At 33.1% G+C, this 23,315-nt stretch overlaps 2 protein-coding genes across 2 annotated transcripts in view; one reads left to right on the forward strand and one right to left on the reverse strand.

Moving 5' to 3' along the window:
- Positions 1–14,038, forward strand: part of SPRTN (SprT-like N-terminal domain) — a 50,616-nt gene extending 36,578 nt beyond the window's left edge. Inside the window, exon 6 of the transcript XR_002770136.2 lies at positions 13,771–14,038. The gene's annotated coding sequence lies outside the window, so the exon portion shown is untranslated. The remainder of the gene's footprint in view (positions 1–13,770) is intronic.
- EGLN1 (egl-9 family hypoxia inducible factor 1) overlaps positions 1–23,315 on the reverse strand; it is a 68,053-nt gene that overhangs the window by 2,647 nt on the left and 42,091 nt on the right. The window contains exons 2-4 of the mRNA XM_003767835.4: positions 7,701–7,820; positions 3,903–4,039; positions 888–955 (exon numbers count right to left, since the gene is read on the reverse strand). Of these exons, the coding sequence (XP_003767883.4) occupies positions 888–955; positions 3,903–4,039; positions 7,701–7,820 (325 nt within the window). The remainder of the gene's footprint in view (positions 1–887; positions 956–3,902; positions 4,040–7,700; positions 7,821–23,315) is intronic.

Consider the following 23,315-nt stretch of genomic DNA (forward strand, 5'->3'; position numbering starts at 1 on the left):
TGGCAAAATCCTAACTTTGCAATCATTAACTGAAAAAAACATTATTTGTTCTTCAGAATATTACCTCCAGCACAATCAAGTCTAGGGGTTTCTAGGCTTCATTAATTAATGAACCTTTAAGATAGCAGTAATATCAAAATATCAAAAGCCCTGGATTTAGAATCAGGTGCCCTAGGTTCAAAGCATGCTTTTGTAACTCTGTAGACTCTTGTAGACTCAGCTTCTTCATATAATTAGAGGAGATGGACTAAATTTATGTCCTTATTGGCCTATTTACTGGTTTAAATTCTACCTTTTTTGAATGAATGCATGCTAGCAAAAAGTCCTTCATCCTAATAAAATTAACTTCTGCAAATGACTTGAATAAAACACAAAAAGAGCAGGAAGATCAGAATTGCTAAATATTGATCAGTATGAAAATCACCATGAAATGCATAATAGATGTAGTTTCTCATAACTAAAAGAGATCAGGCTTTTCTGAGTATTCTTTGAAATTAGAATGAAGTGATCCACTAAACCATACAGAAAAAGGTAAAGAAGCCATAGGTGTTATTACTACTGCTATAAAAGAAACAACCCAAAACTGAACTGAACCAAAAGAATATATCTTCATAAAAAAAGCATAATTGTTTTCAGTCATAATTAATTTTTACATACATCTAATAAATACAAAATCTAACGGTTAAATTGAAATTCTGAAAGCAAGAACTAGACTGTTCCAATTATCCAAAGACCTCTTCGCTATAGACATGAATATTCCCCTTTTAAATAAGAGAATGTAAAACTTCAGGAAAATAAGTAATATTTTTCTTTGGCCTGGGCCTGTTTTTGGAAATCACTAAGAAAAAAAGTTTTAGTTTTTCATAGACACCCAAAGTGATTATTACCTGTTAGATATTTTACTTTAGCTCGTGCCCTCTCATCTGCATCAAAATACCACACTGTAATTGCGTACCTAGAAGAAAATTTAAAACAAAGTCAAAAATGTGTCGTCAAATGAGATAATAGAAAATGAATGAAACTATGCAGTGATACACAAAATGTTAAGGCTGGGGACAGGCAGTGGAGATACACCTTAGCAATGTAAAATTCTACTTTAACTATTTCATTATTTTATCTAAGAATAAATTTTTAGTACAATAAACACTCACTTGTACAGCAATTTGATTCATTCAAGTACATAGCTGAGAACTAAGATACAAGCAAAAAAGCCCTCAGAACAGCGAACATAAATGTCATTAAATCCATGTTATTAAGGCTCACATCTTTACAGAAAACCCCTCAGGTCTCACATATTGGATGTATAATTTTAATAAACTTAGGTTATCTGGAAAATATTAATTGGTTAATTAATTGATATCAATTGATTAAAAGCAAAACATTATTAGAGTTAAGGGAGATGGGGAGGGTTGGTGTTAAGAGAATTGACATTGATACAATTAAATGATCTCTATGAGGAAGCTGGTAGAGGTAGGAAAGCATGGGCTATATGAAAGAGACAAGCAATCTTGTCTTACAAGTGCAGAGTGAAGAGCGTGAAATAATACTGAAAAGGTAAATTGACTTTGTAGACCTCCAACTTTGGAAGAGTCTAATCTATGATACAATAAAAATGACTAAGATGGAAAAGAATTAAGAATCATCTGATTTTACTTAACTAAGGCAGAATTCTAAGAGGCTGGATTACTTGTCCAACAATGAATAGTGAGCTAATAGCATGGCTTGGACCAGGACCTAGGATTCTGAAACCTTAAAAGTTGTGACCTTCCTTCTACTGTATCACTGTGACTCCTAATGCTCATTTTTCTCTTCTACAACTGATTCTGGTAACATGGAGAAGTTACAAGTTACTATAATTTTACAAGTTTTTGGCAAATGTCAGAAAAGGATTTTGAACCCGGGTCAAAAAAGAGCAGAGTCAGGGCTCTTTTCATCATATCACAGCACTCTTGAACCCTCTACTCAAAACTGTTAAATCTCCTTTTGCTGCTCTTGCTGATCTATTTCCTTATAAAATAAAATTCTTGACTAGCCAAACATCAAAATGGTCTCCTAGCACAGTGGAGAGAGAACTTTGAATCTGGAATCAGAAGATTTGTGTGCAAAATGTGGCTCTGCTACTTAATACCTGTGTGACCTTGGGTACTTGTCTGCTTTAACCTCTCTATCCCTCAATGACCTCCTCTGTGAAATATGGAGATTAGACTGCATAAACCAAGGAAGCCTCTTCCACCAAAGCCACTGATCTCTTCTCTCTCTAAAGCTGCCAACTCGAATCCAATCTCTTTCATGGAAGCTTTTCTGACCAGCCCAGCTAGAAGTGACATCTCTTAGGAGTGAGACTAGATGGCCTCTTTTAGCTCCATGTTATTACAAAATTTATCCTTATGACTCATTTAATGATCATCTATTGCCTTATATTTCTAGTTACCTTGTAAAGTGTGAATACATTATCTTTCCAAAGGGGCTGCAACAGACTGATATTTCTCAAAACTATAATGTTTTCCCAAGTCTTTCTCTGACCTCTTATGTCACATAGTGTTTAGCCCTCTACTTGTTGCCAAGTTTAGTGTTAAAGAGATCAAGTGTTTGGTACAGAGCAAAGATGATATGTATGGGTAGAAGAAAGGTCTCACTAAATCTCTTAAGTCTTCATCAGTGGCAAGTGCTAAGGCCTGAGGATGAAGCCTTGTGCTGTACTATTGTCACTTTTGTTAATTATTTCTACTGCAGCTAGTAACTTGATATGTTATTGTATCTTCTACGCTGCATGAAGAAGCCAAAAAATTAAAGTCTAGAATGTTAGAAGATTGATAACCTTCTAAGGCTACCTTTAATTCTAAGTTGGCTAAACCAATATTTTCTTAGTATAGTTATTCCTGTTGAAGTAATTTTCCCACAATGATACCACTTGTTAACAAATTAATTCTCTGTGTAGAAGTTTAACAAAAGCTAGTTGACATGACTGTACACAGTCTACTCTCCAAGCTTGACATGCATGTGCCACTTAATACCACTTCCTATAGCAGCTCTTACTTATCAATCACCAGCTGCTCCTCCTCCTGAAATTACATTTTCTGCATATATTGTATATTTTCTGTATTTATTATATATCCTTAAATGTGTACATGTTATTTCTAAGTGTCTTGAAGGTTGGGACTTTAATTTTTGTATTTATATGGCTGACATCTCGCATGGTCACAAAGCACACTGCATGTAGAAGCTTAATAAATGTTGGCTATCACAGGAAAAGTGGAAGAGAAAAGTTTGCTGGAAAAGAGGAACAGAATGTAGCAGATACCCAAAACTTTGAATCTTATTTTAAAAATCGTTCCCACAATTTTCATGATCCCATCTTCACTTATACCCATCATTACTCTCTCCATCCTTATCTTTGCTTTTCTCTTTTATTTTAAGCCTCATCTTTACCTATTTTCTACCATTCCTTCTTTATTTTCCTCTTTTAACTCTGCTTCTTCTTCCTTATTCCATTCTTCTACTCAAGTGGAAAGGATCTACTAACTGAAGAGTGAAGTATAAGGAAACTTGGGAACCTGCCACAAACTCAAGGACAAAAAAGCCTGCAACCCCATTTCTTCTGTACCTAATCATATGAACCAATGAGTAGATGTACAGAGATATATATGTAGCAAACAGGATTCTGAAGACAAATGCAACTGTAAAATTTGTGTGAAAATAATAAAATGTACATAAAACTGATTACTTACGAAAGCCCACAACTACACAGCCTGCTAAGGAAAAATTACTTGAGCAATTTATAGGTGACATTTAACAGAGCTTAAGGTCTTCAAAGTGGTCCTTTATTTTCCCTCAAAGGAAGCTTGTATTTCTTAAAAGAAATGTATTTCTTTATACCATGTATTTCTTAAAAGGAATACTACCTTGTAGCAAATGCTGGTTGCACTTCATGAGGGTTGCGTCGATCAGACCAGAAAAAGAGCAGTCTATCAAATTTAGGTTCAATGTCAGCAAACTGGGCTTTGCCTTCTGGAAAAATTCGAAGAATACCTCCACTTACCTAGAAAAAAATTATTCAACATAATTTAAAAAGTCATTATCACTGGTGATTGTTTAAAAAGAAAAATCTTACAGGTTACATGTCCTCTACACGGCACAAAAGTGGCCCAAGCTGATTACAAGATTGACTGATACTGATCCAAAGAAGAAGCAAGAAGAATTTTATTTTAATAAGACTCATTCAAGGATGTTATTTCTTCCTGTTGAGCTGTAGGTATCTTCTTCTGGAAAACTACTTTTATCTTTTACGCATTCCACTAAAACTTACTTTCAATTCAGTAAGCATTTGAGTCATTACTATTTGCAGATCACCTGTCTGTGTGTGCCACCTCCACAATGCTGAATTCTGAAATGTCTCAAATCATCACATCCTCTTCCATCTCCCCCTCTAGCTTAAATCCTGCAGTCCCTCTCCATTTTCTTCTACTCTCTATCACTTCCTGCTCTGCACTCACTTTGCTATCATCATAATTTTCATCCTCTGACAAATTAGTCATTTCATGACACTCACTGAGTCCCTTCTAATTAGAAAAGGCATGGCTGTGGAGTCAGTCAAATCAATAAACATTTATTAAGCACTAACTCGAGCAGGTACTATGCTAAGGAAGTACTGGGGTTACAAAAAAGGACAAAAATAGTTCCTGCCCTCAAGGAATTCACAGTGTACAGGGCAAGAAAACATGCAAACAATTATGTAACATATAAGATGTATATATATATATATATATATATATATATATATATATATATATATATATATATATATATATATATATGGTAACTCAAAGAACCAAGTGTGGAATCCTACCTCTGAAGCTTATTAGTTATGTGACAACAACTTTGGAACTCAGTTTCCTCAACTGTAAAATTAATTAAGACTAGATAGTCTCAGAGATCTCCTCTATTGCCATGCCCCTAAAATCTCCTCTTAATAGTCAAATAAGAACAGTCCTAAGTTCTCGTCTATTAATTATGACATAATGCAATTTGATAATTTAGATCAAATCAAGCAAGCCAGTAAGTCAGAATCTCCATATTTTAGATAAATTCCTGGCAATTTTGTTTTATACTTTAGACTCAAGGGAATCAACTTATTTTCTAAGCCCAGAAGATCATTCTGAACAATCATTATTAAAGGCATACTAAAAGGTGACACAAAACATCAAAATTCGTTCAGCAATGAAATCACCTAATTTTAAAAAAACTATATATGGGCCAACATTTATAAAAAAACTCCTTCAACTATGTTTCTATACCAAGATTTCTACACTGCTATGATTATATCACACCATAGGTTTAAAATACCTGTAAGAATAGTATTAATTTTCTGCATATCAAAAAAAAAAGATGGTCTATACTCTATATATAAAAAAAGAGAAAGAGATAAGCATATATATGTATACACACACATATTTGGCACAGTATTCATGTAGATAAATTGCTGGACCTAGAGTCAGGTAGATCTGAATTCAAATGCAGCATCAGATACTAACTTGTTGTGATCCTGGACATGTCACTTAATCTGTGCCTCAACTATAAAATAAGGATAACACCACCTACCTAACAACTGTTGGAGAATACTTAACACTGTGCTTAGCACATAACAGATGCTTAATAAAAGATTGTTAGCACATAACAGATGCTTAATAAAAGATTGTTTCCTTCCTTCCTATAATGGCAGATAAGTTTTCTTTCTTTCTTTTTTTTTTAAAGTACAAAAATTGCTTAGAAAACCGGAAAGAAGTTTGGCAGAAAGAAGGCATAGACCAATACCTCATATCACATGCTAAAATATGGTCAAAATGGGCAAATGATTTAGAAATAAAGGGTAATGTCCTAAGTCAACTAGGGTATCCTGGGAAAAATGTACTGCCAGATCTATGGATAAAAAAAGAGTTTACAATTAAACAAGAGACAAAAGAGGATTGCAGGAAGTAAAACAGATAATTTTGATTAAATGGCTTTAAAGAGCTTTTGTACAAACAAAACTAATCCAGTCAAAATAAGAAGGAAAACAGGAAACTTGGGGGAAAAAAAGTTTACACCAAGTAAAGGTAAAGGTAAAGGTCTTATTTCTCAAATGTCTAAGAGAAATGAGTCAAATTTATAAAAATAAGTCATCAATCAATTGATAGTCAAAGGGTATGATTAGAAAGTTGTCAAAAGAAGTAATCAAAGCTATCAATAGTCAACATGAAAAAATGCTAAATCACTGATTATAAAAATGCAAATTAAAACCACTGTGAAATACTATTTCAAATTTATTGTATTAACATGACAGAAAAGGAAAATGATACATGCTATTAGGGATGTAAGAAAATTGAAATCCTGACACACTGTTGGTGGAATTATGAACTAATCCAACTGTTCAGAAGAACAATTAGGAACTTTGTCCAAAGGATTATAAAACTGAACATTCCCTTTGACCTAGCAATACAACTTATCCCAAAAAGATCAAAGAAAAAGGAAAAGGACATTTTTGTACAAAAATATTTATGGCAGCTATTTTATGGTGACAAAAGAATTGGAAATTGAGAGATTGTCTATTAAGTGGGAAAGAACTGAATAGTTGTGTTATCTGATTGTGATGGAATATTACAATGCCATAAGAAATGACAGCAATATGATTTCAGAAAAATCTGGGAAGTCTTATATGAACTCATGCAAAGTTAAATGAGCAAAATCAGGAGAATTTATACAGAGTAAGCAATAATGTAAGGATGATCAATCCTGAAAGATTTAACTATTCTAATCAAGAAAATGATCCGACATTTCTAAAGGACCTATGATGAAAAATGCTACATATTTTCAAAGAAGGAACAGATGAAATCTAAATGCAGACTAAGATATCCTTTAAAAAAAAACCAGTTTTTTGTTTGTTTTCTTTTGTAACATGGATAATAGGAAAACATGTTTTGTCTGACTTCACATGTATAATCAATATAAAATTGCTTGTCTTCTTAAGGGAGCATGAGAGGTGAGAAGGAAGAAGAGAACTTAACTTTTTAAAAAAGGTTTTATATATGATTGGAAAATATTAAATAAAATAAAATTTAAAATAAGAACATTTTAAAGTCAGCATATGAAATTTTATGGAATGGTGTTTTGTTTTGTTTTGTTTTAATCTACTGAGCTATTTGCCTTCTCTGATTAAGAAAGAATCACTTCCTCCAACTTCAAGCAAGGTCACAAAAAGATTTGTTTAAACCTCAATTAAATTTAAGTGAAAAACAAAATCAATATTTAAACAATAGGGTTTTTAAAATCATTAAAAGAGATGGTAAACATACTGTTTTTATGAAATCTATTATACACTGTCAAATTATAAAACAAGTTAAGTTATGAAAAGGCACCTGCCTCCACTCCTTCCAAAAAAGTTCTAGTCTGTCAAACAGAGGTAAATATGGCAAATAATTCTTTAGTTTTGGATGAAGGCTAGACATTGAGTTTCTTTATTATCTCTTGGTAATAAAGAAAGCCATTGTAGGTAATGTGCCAATTTCTAAGGTCAAAATAAGCTTTTTAAAGTTATATACGTTACACACACACACACACACACACACACTCACACTCTCTCTCTCTCTCAGAATTTTTATTAAGATCTAGATTAATTATCTATGGTTCTGAGAAAAAATGTATTTACACAAAACCAGGTTGCATACCTTGGCATCCCAATCTTTATTAAGATAATATATACATGTGACACATCTTCCATCTCCATTTGGATTATCAACATGTCGCACATAACCTGTTCCATTGCCTGGATAACAAGCAACCATAGCCTGTAGGGAAAGAAAAAAAATTAAATGATTAAAGGGAGAGAGATCAATTAATCTTTAAAACGGAATTTCTCAAATGTGGCTATTGTAAACCATTTCTAAATTTTTCTCTGTAATTACCAGCATATTTCAGAAATATACAAAACTCCTATAATTCGAAGTAATATTAGTCCAATATTTGGAAAAACACAAATGCCACAATAAATTAGAGCACTACTCTATTTAAATTCAGTATTCTAAGTACAACCAAGGGATAATTTGTAAGAGGATATAGTGTTTGACATTAAGAAAGGCTGCTAACTCATTCAACTCAAATGATATTTTAAGAAGTCTCATTTGTATTTAAATTTTTTAAAAAATTTATACTATAATATAAATTTAAAAATCACAAAGAACAAAGCAATAAAATGGGAAATACAAATATAAAATAATTTCATGGTGTACCTATGCACTATTGGTAGCATGATAAATCTGTTCACTTTTTCTAGAGAACAATCTAGTGATATGTAATGAATTATAAAATAATTTCTATCCTCAAATCAATAATTTCATTTAGAGGAGTCAAGGGGAAAAAAGCAATTTGTAGAAAACATTCAGAGTGCTATTTATAACAGTAAAAAACTGGAAGCAAGCTAATAAATGCCCTCAAAATAGGAAACGAATTTGGCAAGTGTAATAAGAGCAATATGATGAAATTTTACAAAAGCATTTTTTGAAAACTAATTTATTCACAGAACGTATATTTTGAAATATTTCTTGAAGAGGGAAGAAGGGACTTTATGGGAGGCAAAATAGAAGAAATTAAAGATATTTTCACACCCCAAATTGTCACTTGTAATATATTTGGCATATACAACTTTATATTTAATATTACCATAATCAGCATTAATCAACATCATGCAAAACACAATGTAAGGATATGACATTATGTAATTGGTTTTAATAGGGAACTATGTATTATAAATTATATGTGGAAATATGCACAAAATACATTAATTCATTCTAATTCATACTATTATGTGGAATGCTAAGGGGAATGAAAAACTAATTTAGACATAATGCTTTAATGTTATATGTTTTGTTTTCCACCTGGTTTCATCTACTCTATTTTCCCTGCTTCTATTAAACAGTCTGACAGGTACCATAAGAGTATTATAAGTAGTCTTGAGAACATCAGAGAAGAAAGAAAATTGCTTCCTTGCAGCCTGAAAGAAGAATGAAATGAAAAGATTTTATGGAGTAGGGAGGGCAACTGGGAGGGGACAAAGAAGGAATAACATGAAAAGGCACAAGTATGTTTCAAGGGAACAGTAAATAGTCTAGTTCAGCTACCACATATGTTAAAGGGAAAAGTAGGAAATAAAAGCTGTAAAGATAGGTTAAATAACAAAAGGCCCAGATGTCAAGCTAAGGAGTCAAAATTTTAGGATTTCTGAAAAATGAAGGGCTGGTGAAGGCATGTTTGTTTTTTGGTTTGTTAAAACAAGGAATGGAATGTAGTTAAGAACAATGTTTTGGTGAACTAAATCTGATAGTTTACAGATGGGAAGCAGATGAGACTAAAAGCAGAAAGGGTTTGAAGGGCTGAACTAGAGTGGTGACTGTAAGTAAGAATGGAAAGGAAAAGACATGGAAGATTCTGAAGGCAAGACTGATGGGGAATGCTGTTTCTTTTGAAACATTTGAGCTGGAGGGGCTGGTGAGCAAGTTAAAGATTAGACAGGGATGGAACTATAATTTCATTGGTGTAAGCAGTCTTGGTGAAGAACTTCCTTTACAATGTAGCTCACTACTTTCTCAGCATAATTTTGGATTTTTTAGAGCATTAGGGAGTAAATAACTTGCCTAAACTTACATAGCCAATATTAGATACAGAATCTGACATGCCTCAAATCTAGTTATCCACTCACTACTAACCCACACTGTGTAGATCAAATCCATTAAAACAAATTGTAAATCTATTCCTAGGATATAAATCACTATTCTCTAAAGAAAAAAAAAAAGATGCCTGAAGTTACCTTCATTCTCCCTTTACCCCACATTTGGTCCTATCTTTGACTTACTTCTCTCCCTAACTCTTTATATACAATCAGTTGAGAAGCACAGCTGGCTCTGTCTCTGCAAAACTTCTTACATCCATACCCCCCCTTCTTCCCACTAAAATTACCACCACCCTCTCTTATCATTTTGTTGGACTTCTGCATTAGCTTTCTTGTGAGAGCAAAAGTTCCTAACCCCTTTTGTATTATGGATCCCTCTTCAGCAATCTAGTGAAACCTATGGACTCTTCAGGATAATGTTTTTAAATATAAAAAATAAACGACAAAGGATTACAAAGAAAATAAATTATATTGAAATACAGTTAAAATATAATTTTTTTTAAGTTCACAAACTTGTCATTTAGAGACCCTCTACAATTGTTCCTTCACTGTGCTGCAAAAGTTATCTCCCCAAATCTTCTGGTGGCTTCCAGTTCATTCTGGCATTTAAGCTACTGCATAATCCAGCTTCAACTACATTTCTAATAATTTCATATAATCAACAGACATTTATATAGAACCTATCCTATGTCAGACCTTGAGCTAAAGCAGTAGTAATACAAAGAGAAACTTTAAATAGTTTCTCTTCTTAGGGAATCTTCATTTTATGGGAGGAGAGGACATGACCAAATACAGACATAAATACAAATTAAGTGCAAGATAATTTTGTGACGAGAAGGCAGCAGCTGAAGGAAAGAGGAAATCAGCAAAGGCCTCATGTGGACAGTGCCACAGGAGCTCACCTTACTCTTCTTCATTAACAATAAAACCAACTCTGTAAACCCTAAAAGTTATTAATGTTACCTAACTTGAAACTCAACGTCATGCTATGTGCATTCATCAGGTTATTTATCACTTATGCTTCAAATGTTCTCCATGTCAATTTTTCACATTCAAGGATTAGCAGGGGTACCCCTTTTTATGTGTAGTCTTCTTTGACCTCCTAAGCTTAAAAACACTTTTTTCCCCTCAAATACTCACAAAGTATTTTGAGCTTTTCTGTCTCTCTTCTGTTTCTACCTAGTTTTATGTGTACCTGAGGACATATTGAATGATTAAAAAAATATGAGTTCTGAAAACACAGTCTGATTTATTTTGTATCCATAATCATCAGTATACTGCAAATGCTTTATAAAGCATTTGTTTTGAATATCAGGAATTCTGTTCATTATCATATTAATCTGAAAAGAGCCTCTAAAAAGGCAATCAAAATCATCCAAAATCAAATTCTTGCCCCTAAGAATATTTCTTAATGCAGAAAATTCCACAAGTCTATTCACCAAAATTAAAATGTTTTTCATAACTGATATTTTACGCTACTTCACATGCAAGAAATACTCTTAGGAAATCTGCATTTATGATTAAACAGTAAAGGCTTTCCAAGTGCACAATTAGCTAGTGTTGGTTTCATGTCATGAAAGAAAGCCAGCCAGATTCATAAGCAGCCTATAAAAGATTACTCATAAATCATTGAAAGCCCCCAAGGTAAGTTATAGATGATAACAAGCGATTCAGTGTTGACAATAGCACTCTACTTGTCAAATATATCTGCTGGGTCTGCTTTTATGCCTATTGGGCATAAAAATTAATACAATCATAAAATTAGCTCATATCTCTGTGGTCCTTTAAAGCTGACAAACACAACTCTGCTATCTAAAACAAAGAAGCTGGATAGTATCACTGCACTTGGTCCAATACAGACCAAATTTCAAATGATAATTATAGAGAAGGCTAGTCTGAGGCATGAAGGGTTTAGAAACCATATGAGGAATAGTAAAACAAAACAAAACAAAAAAACAATATGTTTATTTTGGAAGAGAGGAGAGGAAAAAATTACCAGTCTACTCAAATATATGGAGAGGATAATCATGGAGGAGAACGCAATATTGCTCAGAAGATAGAACTATGATCAGTGGGTGTAAATTAAAGGCAAAAGATTTGGGGAGGACTGAACTTACTTAGCAAGAAGAATTTCCTCAAAATGAGAGTTTACAAAAAATTAAACGGAACATTTCATGAGACAGTGAAGATATAGGATTATAGAGTCTTACAATTCTTATGGATAAACTATAGCATCTTGCCCAGGATGGGCAGTAAAGAACAGAATCGGGATTCAAAACCAGGTCATCACACTTCAAACCCAACATATTTCCCATTGTGTCTTAATTGCGGATAGATTATCAATGCTATTGGATATCAACCTGGCAGAGATAATATAGAGATGATTCCTGCACTGCACGAAGGCTGAACTTAGAAGCTTTCCAAATTCACCAATAAGAGTCTATGAGTCATAAAAATGGAATTAAATTCCATTCACTAAAAATGGGACTAAGAAATGAGCTTAACTTGCCATATGAAATTCAAGTTAGACATAACATAATTATATATTGAGAATGATTAAATACTAAGAAAGGTTACAATAACATCATCTCTGAGGATATTTAGGACCAAGGAAAGGGGTGATAGTAGACATTAAATTATGTCTTAATTATCCTTCCTGGGGATTGGGAAAATGATTAGATAATCTTTATGGAAAGTGTTATCTGTCTTAGAATTACACTTTTTAAAAAACATTTTAATTTTGGTGAATAGGCTTGTGAATCTCTGCATTAAGAAGTATTCTTAGAAGCAAGAAATTGATCTTGGGCAATTTTGCTTACCACATTTATAAGATTCTTGAATATATTTTCACACTATTGCAAAGGACTATAATCTTAAATATTCAAGTGGCTAAGAATACAACACATTTTTATGTAAGGAAAACAAATCAAATGCTAATATCTTCTCTTTTTTGACGTTAAAATATATATAATTTAAAAGATTTTCTTAAAAACAGATAACAATTTTAATTTATGTTTTACTATGGGAATTTGTACTATGAAGAGATTTCTGGCTTTGAAAAGCATTTGTTCAATAAGAAGTTAAACCAGGAAACGTTCTCCTTTTCCCCCACTCTTATTTTTAAATACCAGATAGTCAAAGGTAAGGACAACTTTTTTTTTTTTTTTGTCAACAGTTTATTACATTAGTATATTAATGTAGTGGATTTTCGTCTTCTCTTTTTCTTCATTATTATTTACTACCTAGTTTTTCTCCTTACCCTTGTAAGCATGCGACAACATGTCCTTTGAAAATGCTGGCTTTTTTGAATTTATATTTGGAAGTAGGATAGAGATTCTCCCATACCTACTAAATTACATGTACCCCAACATTTTAGAGGATTACTCCAAGGGACTCTTGCATAAACCCATTACCCAAATTCATAAAAATGCCATCTTACAGGCTATCAAAACAACATTCTATTTTAGAAGCTACCTATTTTAATTATACTTCCTTTCTCATAGTAATAAACTTGATTTTAATGCAATTTAAATATTTAGAAAAATGTGTATTTGTAGAAATGAAATGCCTTCCCCCCAAAAAAAGTTATGCATGCCATATTTTTCATACAACTCCCTTTAAATTACCGCAACCTGAAGTCTATATACAGAACTACTGTCACAATAAAAGCCTAAAGTTACAAATTACTTTATCTTTGGGTAAAATCTTAAAAACAATGGGGAAAAGGTTGAACTTGGGGTATAACATGAATTCCTGTACTCTTTGCCCACAGAATAATCACATGCCAAAAGCAAAGTCGTTACTTTTCACTTGAATTTACTATATTATTGCATTATTTTTAAGCTAGGCCAGGGAAGTGGTCCCTCTTTTGAATAAAAAGCAAATGGCATGATATCCTATCACTTCCATGAAAACAAAAAAAGTCCTTTGAGTGTATATTCCACAGTAAGTGTGAAGATATTTATTCATTACAATTTAGTTCAAAAATGTCCTTGTAAAATCTAAACATTTTAATTCAGTGCTATTCTAAGCAGTAGTGAAACTCATTTTTATATGGTTTATTTTTATTTCAGCTTTACAAATGAAGAACCTGAAGTTCAGAAAGAGGCCTTACATTACACTGGATTTTTATTTGTAATGAAACAACCTTGGTGTGAATTATATCTATGTTAATTACTACATACTACTATGGTCTGGGGCAAGTCATATACAGTGGGAGGCTAGATTCACTGATCTTTAAATCTATGATCCAAATATTATTACTAATAATAATTACAATGACTGGTACTTACCTACATGGGTGCTTCAAAGTCTACAAGCAACTTAATATATATTATTTCATATAAGCTTCAAAACAATCATGTGAGATATATATATATATATACATATATATATACACATATATATACACATATATATGTACATATATATATATATATATATATATATACTATTTTAAAGTATCCCCATTTTTTAGATGAATAAAGTCAAGCTGAGAGATGAAATTACCTGTATCAGGTCATATTATATCTGAGATAGGATTTGAACTCAAATAATCTTTCTAACTCTAACACTATATCACATAAAAACCTACTATTTACTTCCAGGAGATCTCATTTGAAAATCTACCTATGAAGTACCGAAAGAAATAATTAACAAACTAAAGTAAGAAAATCTAAAAATGGAACTGATCTATAAATTGACATTTATAGTTGAGACCAGAAGATCTAGATTCAAATTCCTATACTAGTGAAACAGATAAAAGGAGCAGTTGTTCATGCATGTTTTAAGTGGATTAGAAACAGGTTTCCTTTGATAATAAGATTTATATGACATATAATCCCAAGCAAGTTATTTTCCTTGTCTCAGGATCTCAGTTTCCTTATCTGTTACATGAGCAGGCTGGACTAAATCCCTGTGGTCTCTTCTAGCTCTATATAGCCATAGGAAACCTATAAAAATTGAGGAGAAAGTCAACAAATTAAACAATTAATGAAACACGTTTTTAGTTTTAAAAAAAAAAAGCTCAATGACTTAGCAGACCAAAAAAAGTTAAATATCTACTGAGAAGCAGCTTCCAGAATTTATGAGATGATAATCCTTCTGCACACTAGCTTGGCTGGAATACCATCTAGACCACTATGTTCTGTTCTTAACATTAAGCCTAAAATTTCGTCAATAATCTAGAAAGACCCCGGAGAAGAATGGAGAATGATCTTAAGTATAAGTCATAATTAGAGTAAATGAAAGAATTAGAGATGTTTGGATTAGAAAAGATTCAGGGGAATATGATAATTGTTTTAAATATCTGAAGAGCTACCATTAGGATAAGAAATTAATTTTTCTGTTGGGCCCTATAAGGCAGAAAAGTAGGTGCATAAAGTGAAAAGTTGCAAAGAGGGAAAATATGGTTTGATGTAAGAAAAATTTTCTAAAGCTATCCAAAAAGAAATGAGTTTTTTCAAAAAGTAGTCAAGCCCCCTTTATTTGGAAATATTCAAAGGAAAAGGTAAATGATCAATATTGTGTCAGGGTGTTTGGGGAATAGGGGAATAATTCCTTTATTCTTTTTTTTTTTTTAAAGCATAAATTGGACTAAATAACCCAAAGGGTTCTTCTAATTCTAAAATTCTGTGATACTTTTGACAAATGCTTACAAAAACATCTTTTTACATCAGAATTCAAAAGGATCAACCTTTTATACAATAAGTAAAACTTCTTTTATAATAATTCACTGATTTTTGGGGGAGGAAAAACAATATTAACGATTTCATTTCAATTTCAATAATGGTATTTTCAAGAACACCAATCAAATTTTGATGATGCCTACTTTATTTTTTGCATTGGTACAAATTGACATAAATCTTAAATATTTATAATATATTATAAAAATAATATGGAATATCTAGGTTCAAATCCCAGCTGTGCCATATAACTAATTGTGCAAACATAGGCAAATCTCTTCTTCTCGAAGGACTAGTTTCCTTTTATGTAAAACAACAATGTTGGATTAAAATCTTCTAAAATTTCTTTTAGTTCTAAATCCATAACTAAATGTAATAAGCATAAGTTGTATTATTTCTTAAAATGGTAATGCCCTCAAAGTTACTGAAGTGAGCAGAATTCAATTTATACTCTGACTAAAAGTTCCATAACGTGGTGGTATCAAAATCAAATAGAAACAATCCCTGTGGGCTGCAGTTAGAAAATTAATGTTAGCTATATTGCATTTTTATTTATTGTATTAAACATTTCCCAATTACATTTTCATTTGACTTAGTCATACAGTTTAGCACTTCATCGTTCTGTAGATGCATCAAAACCTCTGAACTGGTGTGCTAGTATATTTGTTATGATTGCTATTGCACTCTGATAACTTAAACAGGTTATTTCTCTCTCTACAGAACAGGTATTACAGTTTTCTATTTTCTTGTGGCCACTGTTGTTTCTATTTTTATCATTGTTTAGAACCTTGAAGAACCTCACCACTTCGGAAACTTAATACTTCCACACTGTGAAATAAGTAGGTGGTAAAGGGGATAGATGGAGCCTGAGGCTGAGGTCAAGACCCAAAGTCAAATCCAGCTTCAGATACTTAGGTATGACCCTGGAAAGACATACAGCTCTAAAATGGGGGTAATACGAACATCTGTACCCGGGATTATAGCGAGGATAAAATGAGAATAATTGTAAAGCAGTGTCTGGCCCTTAATAAATGCTTATTTCCCTCCTTCTTTTGCTTGCTATTTCTACCACATACCTCTCACCTCCTTATCTAGCAGGGCATACCTTTTATAATCACTGCTTGTAAATATGAACATCCCCTTCCTTCCAGTTAGGAAATGAACCAGTCATATCATAAAATATACAATCTTTAGGTATTTTGTTACTATTCATTGCTCAGAAGGTTTTTTTAAAAAAAAAAAAAACCTAAAAACTTTTAGTCGGTGTTATTCTAAATATGTGAATTTCCCAGTATCACCTTCAAATAAGTGAAACAATACCAAATAAAAATGAAATGATGACTTTTACAAAATCTTTTAAATAGGAGGGCAAAAAATAAAATATTATTGTAAAGCAATCACAGCTGTCTTGATAGTTTCAGACACCAACAAACCTAATGAAGTAACAATCAGATAAACTAAAAGAAGAGAAAGCTAATTCTTAAATTCACACAGGGCTGAATAACCAAAGCACAGACTTTGAGAGCCTCACACTCAGTAAATCACTCACTGCTGCCCCCATCATCTCTGCAAATCTGTTCCTCTTCTCTCCCTCCCCTTTTTGAGTTAACGAACAAAAGAATGTAACTGGCTCCATCACCAGGAGACATACATAGTTAAGTGAATGCTTGTGACAGATTGTATGTAGGACTCCACCAGAGCTGATAGAGACAGAAATGACATCTGACTGGAGCCAATTTTGTCCACCAAGAAATCACTTGCAGCAGAAACAGAGAATGGTTTAAAAAAAAAAGAATTCCCTAGTATGGTGTGAGAAATAGGAGAGTTAGGTTTTCACAGATATTGTCAAAACAGGATGAAAGGAGAGGTGAAATATCTTGTAAAGATATCTCCAACCAATCACAGCATAAATCAAGGAACTGGCTAAACAGCAAAGTTCCTGAAGGTCTAGGCCTAATCCAGCCCAAATCAGCTAAGGTCAATGATACACAAGCACAAATCTTTTGATATATGGAATGAGCAAATAAAGAGGATTGTAAATCTGACAAACTGCAGCTGACTAAGGGTGCAACTGACTAAACAGTTTTAACTAATTCGAATTGTAAATCTGACCAATCTGAAACTTGAAGGGAGGGGCAACCAAACGAACACTTGCTCCAAGGCTTCTGTATTCTGTGTATATGTCTTCCCCATACATACAGAGGTTTCTCATGAGAATCAGTGAATAAAAGATTCTTCTCTAAAAGAACTTTGGTTGTGACAACTCCTGGACTAAACTGGGGAACTGTTCAGTTCCTCCAGAGCTTACTCCCAATCCTGTAGAGTTCCACAAAATCTTTTGATAACAATGGGAAAGAAGCTTAGATAACTTTTAGGTCACCTCCCAAAGAATCCACATCAAAGAAGAACTGAGAAAGTAAGCAATAGAGGAAAAAAGACTGAAATTACCAAGGATTTCAAAAGAAAGAATACCCAAAAGTTTAAAGTACAAAACACACACACATACTACTACTACTACTACTACTACTACTACTACTACTACTACTACTACTACTACTACTACTACTACTACTACTACTACTACTACTACTACTACTACTACTAAGGGAATATGACTTCTAGATCATCTACCTGAATCTAAACATCTGTGAATAAATAATGTAATACAAAGGAAAATGAATGAAATCTGATGAGGCAGGGGACCCTACAGAATCCAATGAGTGCACAGAACCAGGGCAAGAAACCAAATGATTTAAAAGAGAAATAAAATTTGTGAAAACAGAATGTATGGCCTGCACAAAAGAAATAATTGGCAGAATAAAAAAACCTGAATCCATGAGAGCAATCTCACCAAAAAAAACTTGAAAGAGATTAACTGATTGGTAATACAAATACACAAGACTCAAGGGCAATTTGGAAAAAGAAAATCATTATGAAAAGAAAACAGGATCTCCTCCCTCATAAACAAAACATATCAGTCCTAAAGACAGGATGCACAGAAGTAACTTAGATTAAAAGGCACCCAAAAGAACAAGAGAAATTCAAAATTTTGAATATCATAATGTAAAAAACACAAAACAGAACAAAAACGAGAACTTCTGAATTTCTGAAGAAAGAAAAAAAAGTGTCTATCAAAAGAACCCACAACTGAACTGATCCAACCATTCTGGAGAATAATTGGAAATATGCCAAAAGTGGTGTTCAAACTGTGCATACCCTTTGACCCAGAAGTGTTTCTACTGGACTTATATCCCAAAGAGAATTTAAAGGAGGGAAAGGGACCCATGTGTGCAAAAATGTTTGTGGCAGCCCTGTTTGTAGTGGCAAGAAACTGAAAACTGAATGAATGCCTTTAGTTGGGGAATGGCTAAATAAGTTATGGTATATGAATGTTATGGAATATTATTGTTCTCTGTAAGAAACAAGCAGCATGATTCCAGAGAGGCCTGGAGAGACCTACATGAACTGATGTTAACTGAAGTAAGTAGAATAAAAAAAAATTATACATAGTAACAATAAGTTTATATGATGATCAATTCTGATGGACTTGACTCTTTTCAATAATGAGATGATCCAGACCAATTCCAATAGACTTGTAATGGGGCAACATCCGCATCCTGAAAGGTTGTAAATGTGGTTTACACAACATATTACCGTCACCTTTTTTTGCTGTTGTTTGTTTGCTTTTTTTCCTTCTCATTTTTTCCCTTATTGATCTGATTTTCATGTGCACCATGATAAATGTGGAAATATGTATATAAGAATTACACATGTTTAACATATTGGATTGCTTGCTGTCTAGGGGAAGGGGTGGGAAGAAGGGAGGAAGAAAAATTTGGAACACAAGGTTTTGCAAGTGTGAATGTTGAAAACTATCTTTGCATATCTTTTGAAAATAAAAGTTATCATCAAATTTTTAAAAATTAAAAAAAAAAAAGAATTTACAATCCACATTCAATAAATTGCCTCTAAAAAAGTAATAATAGCAACCCTAAGTGTCAAACTCTGAGACACATAGTAGTTAAAATTTAAAATTCCAATGACAAATTCTGCAAACCACCAGGAAAAAAAAAGTTAAATAAAAAAAATACATCTATATATATATATATATGAATAATATAAGACTATTCTGTATCTACCAAAAATTGCAGAAGGGAATGGTAGGCTTCTGGGGAGTAAAGGAGTTCAAAATACAATTCAAAGTGACATACCCTATTAAGATCTTAAATATCAATGAGAAAACTTATCTCTTCAATAACATACAGGTATCCTGCAGGATTGCTACAAAGAAAATCAGACAAAGAGATTATTTGTTTTGCAAGAAAGAGAATAGAAAACAAAAGATCTATAATACAAGTTGATTTTTAAACTATTCCATTTCTTGGGAAAAAATACTGGACAGCCTTATGCCTATCTCTTAAGAAACCTGGATTAATAATAAGCAAATTAATGTATGGGAAATGAGAGAAAAGGTGGAAGAGAAGAATCATCATAACTTGAGCACATAATGCTTTAAAATGTATAAGAGGCAAGAGGATTTAATGTATTTTTCAGCCAAAATATCTGCTAGGATAGTAAGCAGATTACCTAGCTCCCATAAACCTATACTGATCAAGACCCTGAAGATCATATTAAACCAAAAAAATAAAAAAATCCAATAAAAAATTACAATAAACGACTTGTTCCATCTCACAACTACAAGAGGTCAACTAGACATAGGAAAACAAGGAAGACTGTCATCAAGTTAGCATTCAGTATTCTGGCCAGAAGACCAGAAGCTGTCCAGAGATGAGTGTAGAGGCAGTAGGAGGGAGGGCTCCCACTAGAAGTCCCTAGGAGTAGGAACTTGAGCATCTACCTCTACACAGTCTCTTTTTGATTGTCCTTCCTCCTCATCTCTCTATCCATCATATCACAACTACTCTAGCCTAGGCTTTAAACTCCTCTTCTTGACTAGACATTTTCAATAGATTTCTGTCATCTAATTTGTTCCCTCCTTTCCAAAAGCACCCAGCAACTTACCAAAGAGTATACACTTTAAATGAAATTTACATTTTATCATTTTTTCTAACACTTTAAGTTTAGACAATAATCAAAACAATAAATCAAGTCTTGTGTTTGCCATTTTCCAAGGTGCAAATGACATAATGAAAAATTAACAATTAGCTTCCTCAAACTAACTCCATCCAGTATCTAACTTAGGTGACCCCAAGTGCCTGTTTTTGCCTTAGAAATTATGTTCTTTTTCTTTTGACCCAGCAATCAGATTTCTCAATTTTAATATTTAAGAATACCCTTTCAGATCTTACTCATTCCTGAATTCTCCACAGTTATTAGTGTCCCTTTCCCACAAAGTTGTCTTTTTTTTTTTCTGCTTTTCTTAATTTTTTTCCCCATTCGTTTTATTTTCAGCACCAGATTCTGTCTCTCTGCACCCCCACTTCTCTACCCATTAAGAAAGCAAGGAAAAAAAAAAACATTACAAATGTGTAGTCATGCAAAAAAAAAAACACCTCACATTAGTCACATCCAAAAAGACATAGGGAAACAAGAAAGCAAAAGAAGGGAAGGAAGAGAGGAAAGAAGGAAAATATGCTTCAGTCTGAACTATGAGTCCACCAACTCTTTCACTATGAGTTCTTTGGAGTTGTGGTTAGTCAGTGTTTGATCAGTTACCAACTCTTTCAGAGTTGATTTTTTTTTTCTTTTTCTTATCTTATTTATTTATTTATTTTTGCTGAAGCAATTAGCGTTAAGTGACTTGCCCAGGGTCACACAATTAGGTAGTGTTAAGCGTCTGAGGCCAAATTTGAACTCAGGTCCTCTTGACTGCAGGGCTGGTGCTCTATCCACTGCACCACCTAGCTGCCCGTCAAAGTTGATTTTATCTTTGATAAATTTGCTTACTTCACTTTGCATCGATTCATACAAGTCTTCCCAGATTTTTGGAAAACCTCTCCCCCTTCATCATTTCTTATAGCACAATAGTATTCTACCACATTCATATAACTTGTTCAGTCATTCCACAACTGATGGACATCTATCTCAGTTTTCAATGCTTTGCCACAACAAAAATGGCTGAAAGGTCTATCATTTTAACACCAATATACTCTTGTGTTGATGTTATTTGGCTAGGAATCACAGGGTATCACAATCTCAGAACAATTAAAATAACAACTAATGGAAGAAAAAACAACTGAAGGACTCAAAGGAAAAGTGGCCCCCCTCAAAAAAATTATATCAAAGATGTATTAAAAAGTAAAGATATGAACTGATTCTGTTTTGAGACTGTCCAAATAGCACAAGGCTACCTCTAAGTCAGTTTTCAGAACTAGAAAAAGGTGTTTTTTTTTCATGTTGAGTAAATGATCTTTGGGGAAACAGACAAAAATTACACAGGATGATTAAAAGCAAGGAAGTCATGTGGGTAATGTAGATACTAGATGATAGTAAGCACCAAAAGTTGGCATTGTGAAGAGTTCACAAAAGGCCATTCTCTTTGAGAAAAGGTAGATTTATTTAGGGGAATAGGTTCCAGACAAAATGAAGAGATATAATAGACACTAGAAAGGTAAATGTGAAATAGAGCGGGAGAGTGTATAAAGACAAGTTCCTTGGTGGAACACACAATTACCCAGGAGAAAGGGAGCACCCCATGAGGGTAGGCTGGTGTGCCCTCAGGTGGCAGGCTAAATCCTGAAACAGACTTAGCACCCTAAAAAGTTAACTGTAAGGTCCTACCCTCTAGTCAGAAATTCAAATTATGTCAAACCTTGAGACCCACCCTCTGTAGATGTCTTGACCTTTACAAGTCTTAATCTTGCCATGTCCCATCAGGAATCCCAGTCATATCTCTGAAATTGAATTTTCTCTGTAAAATCTACATTTGGATCAATTTGTACAGGTGATAGGTCTTCTCCTTCCCTCTGCCCTAGGCCCTGTAGTTTCTCCCCAACTCCACTATGCTTTTCAGGCTCACATCTCCTTACAGCTAATTTTTAACCCTAACTCTAACCTTTTAGTTTCTCTCTCCAACACACCATATAGGATCTCATCAGAAGGGCTGAAGTGGGATAGGGTGAACACCCTACACTAGTCAAATTAGAAAGCTAACATAAATACAATGACCTGCAATTTGAATTTCTTAAAATTTAACAAAGTTTTTGAAAGAAAAGTTATATATCTTCATTCTTTTTAATTCTAGGGAGTTATGGTCTTCTCATACTATAGTAATTGGGAAAATACACATTCTTCACATTAAAATTGCTAAATTTTTGGTCTTCAATCAAATTTTAATACAAATAAAATAAATTTCTCTTATCAAAAGTATATGTTTGGCTCAGGAAATAGGCTAAAAATAGAAACCAAGATTATTAGAGACATGCATTTACTTGAGAGAATAGAAGACAGTAAAATTCTTGCGTGGCAATATTCTTGATTTCTGGGAGTAAACCTATCACATTTCCTACTACAACATAAAAGGCTAAGACAATATCTGTAATATAACTTAAATTTCTACTCTAACCTAGAGCACTGTGTATGCTGATGCTTATACATGAGGAAATCAGATTAATGACTGAATAAGAAGCTGCACTTCTGCATATTTGCATATGGCACTGGTTTTAAACTCACTTCTTGGAGAACAGACACTTCAGGGAGAGGAAAAAGATTTTTAGTATCCAAGTGCCCCTCCCTCACTTTGCTTCCCTAGGTGTTTAGTCAGACCTTATTTGCATATAAGCTCCTAGAAGGCTAGTGCTCCAAGTGCCCCAAGTGCTTAGCATAAAAGTGTTTTAATATAAATGCTTTTTCATTCATACTAATTCTAGGCAAGGTTATAATTCTTGTTTGAGTGAAATATTAACGAGTCTTCACCATAAAATTACAAAGAAAAATTTAGGTCAAATTTCTATTACTAAAGGTGTTAAAGATAT

Source organism: Sarcophilus harrisii, chromosome 4 (genome assembly GCF_902635505.1).
Source record: "Sarcophilus harrisii chromosome 4, mSarHar1.11, whole genome shotgun sequence".
Lineage (NCBI taxonomy): Eukaryota > Metazoa > Chordata > Mammalia > Dasyuromorphia > Dasyuridae > Sarcophilus > Sarcophilus harrisii.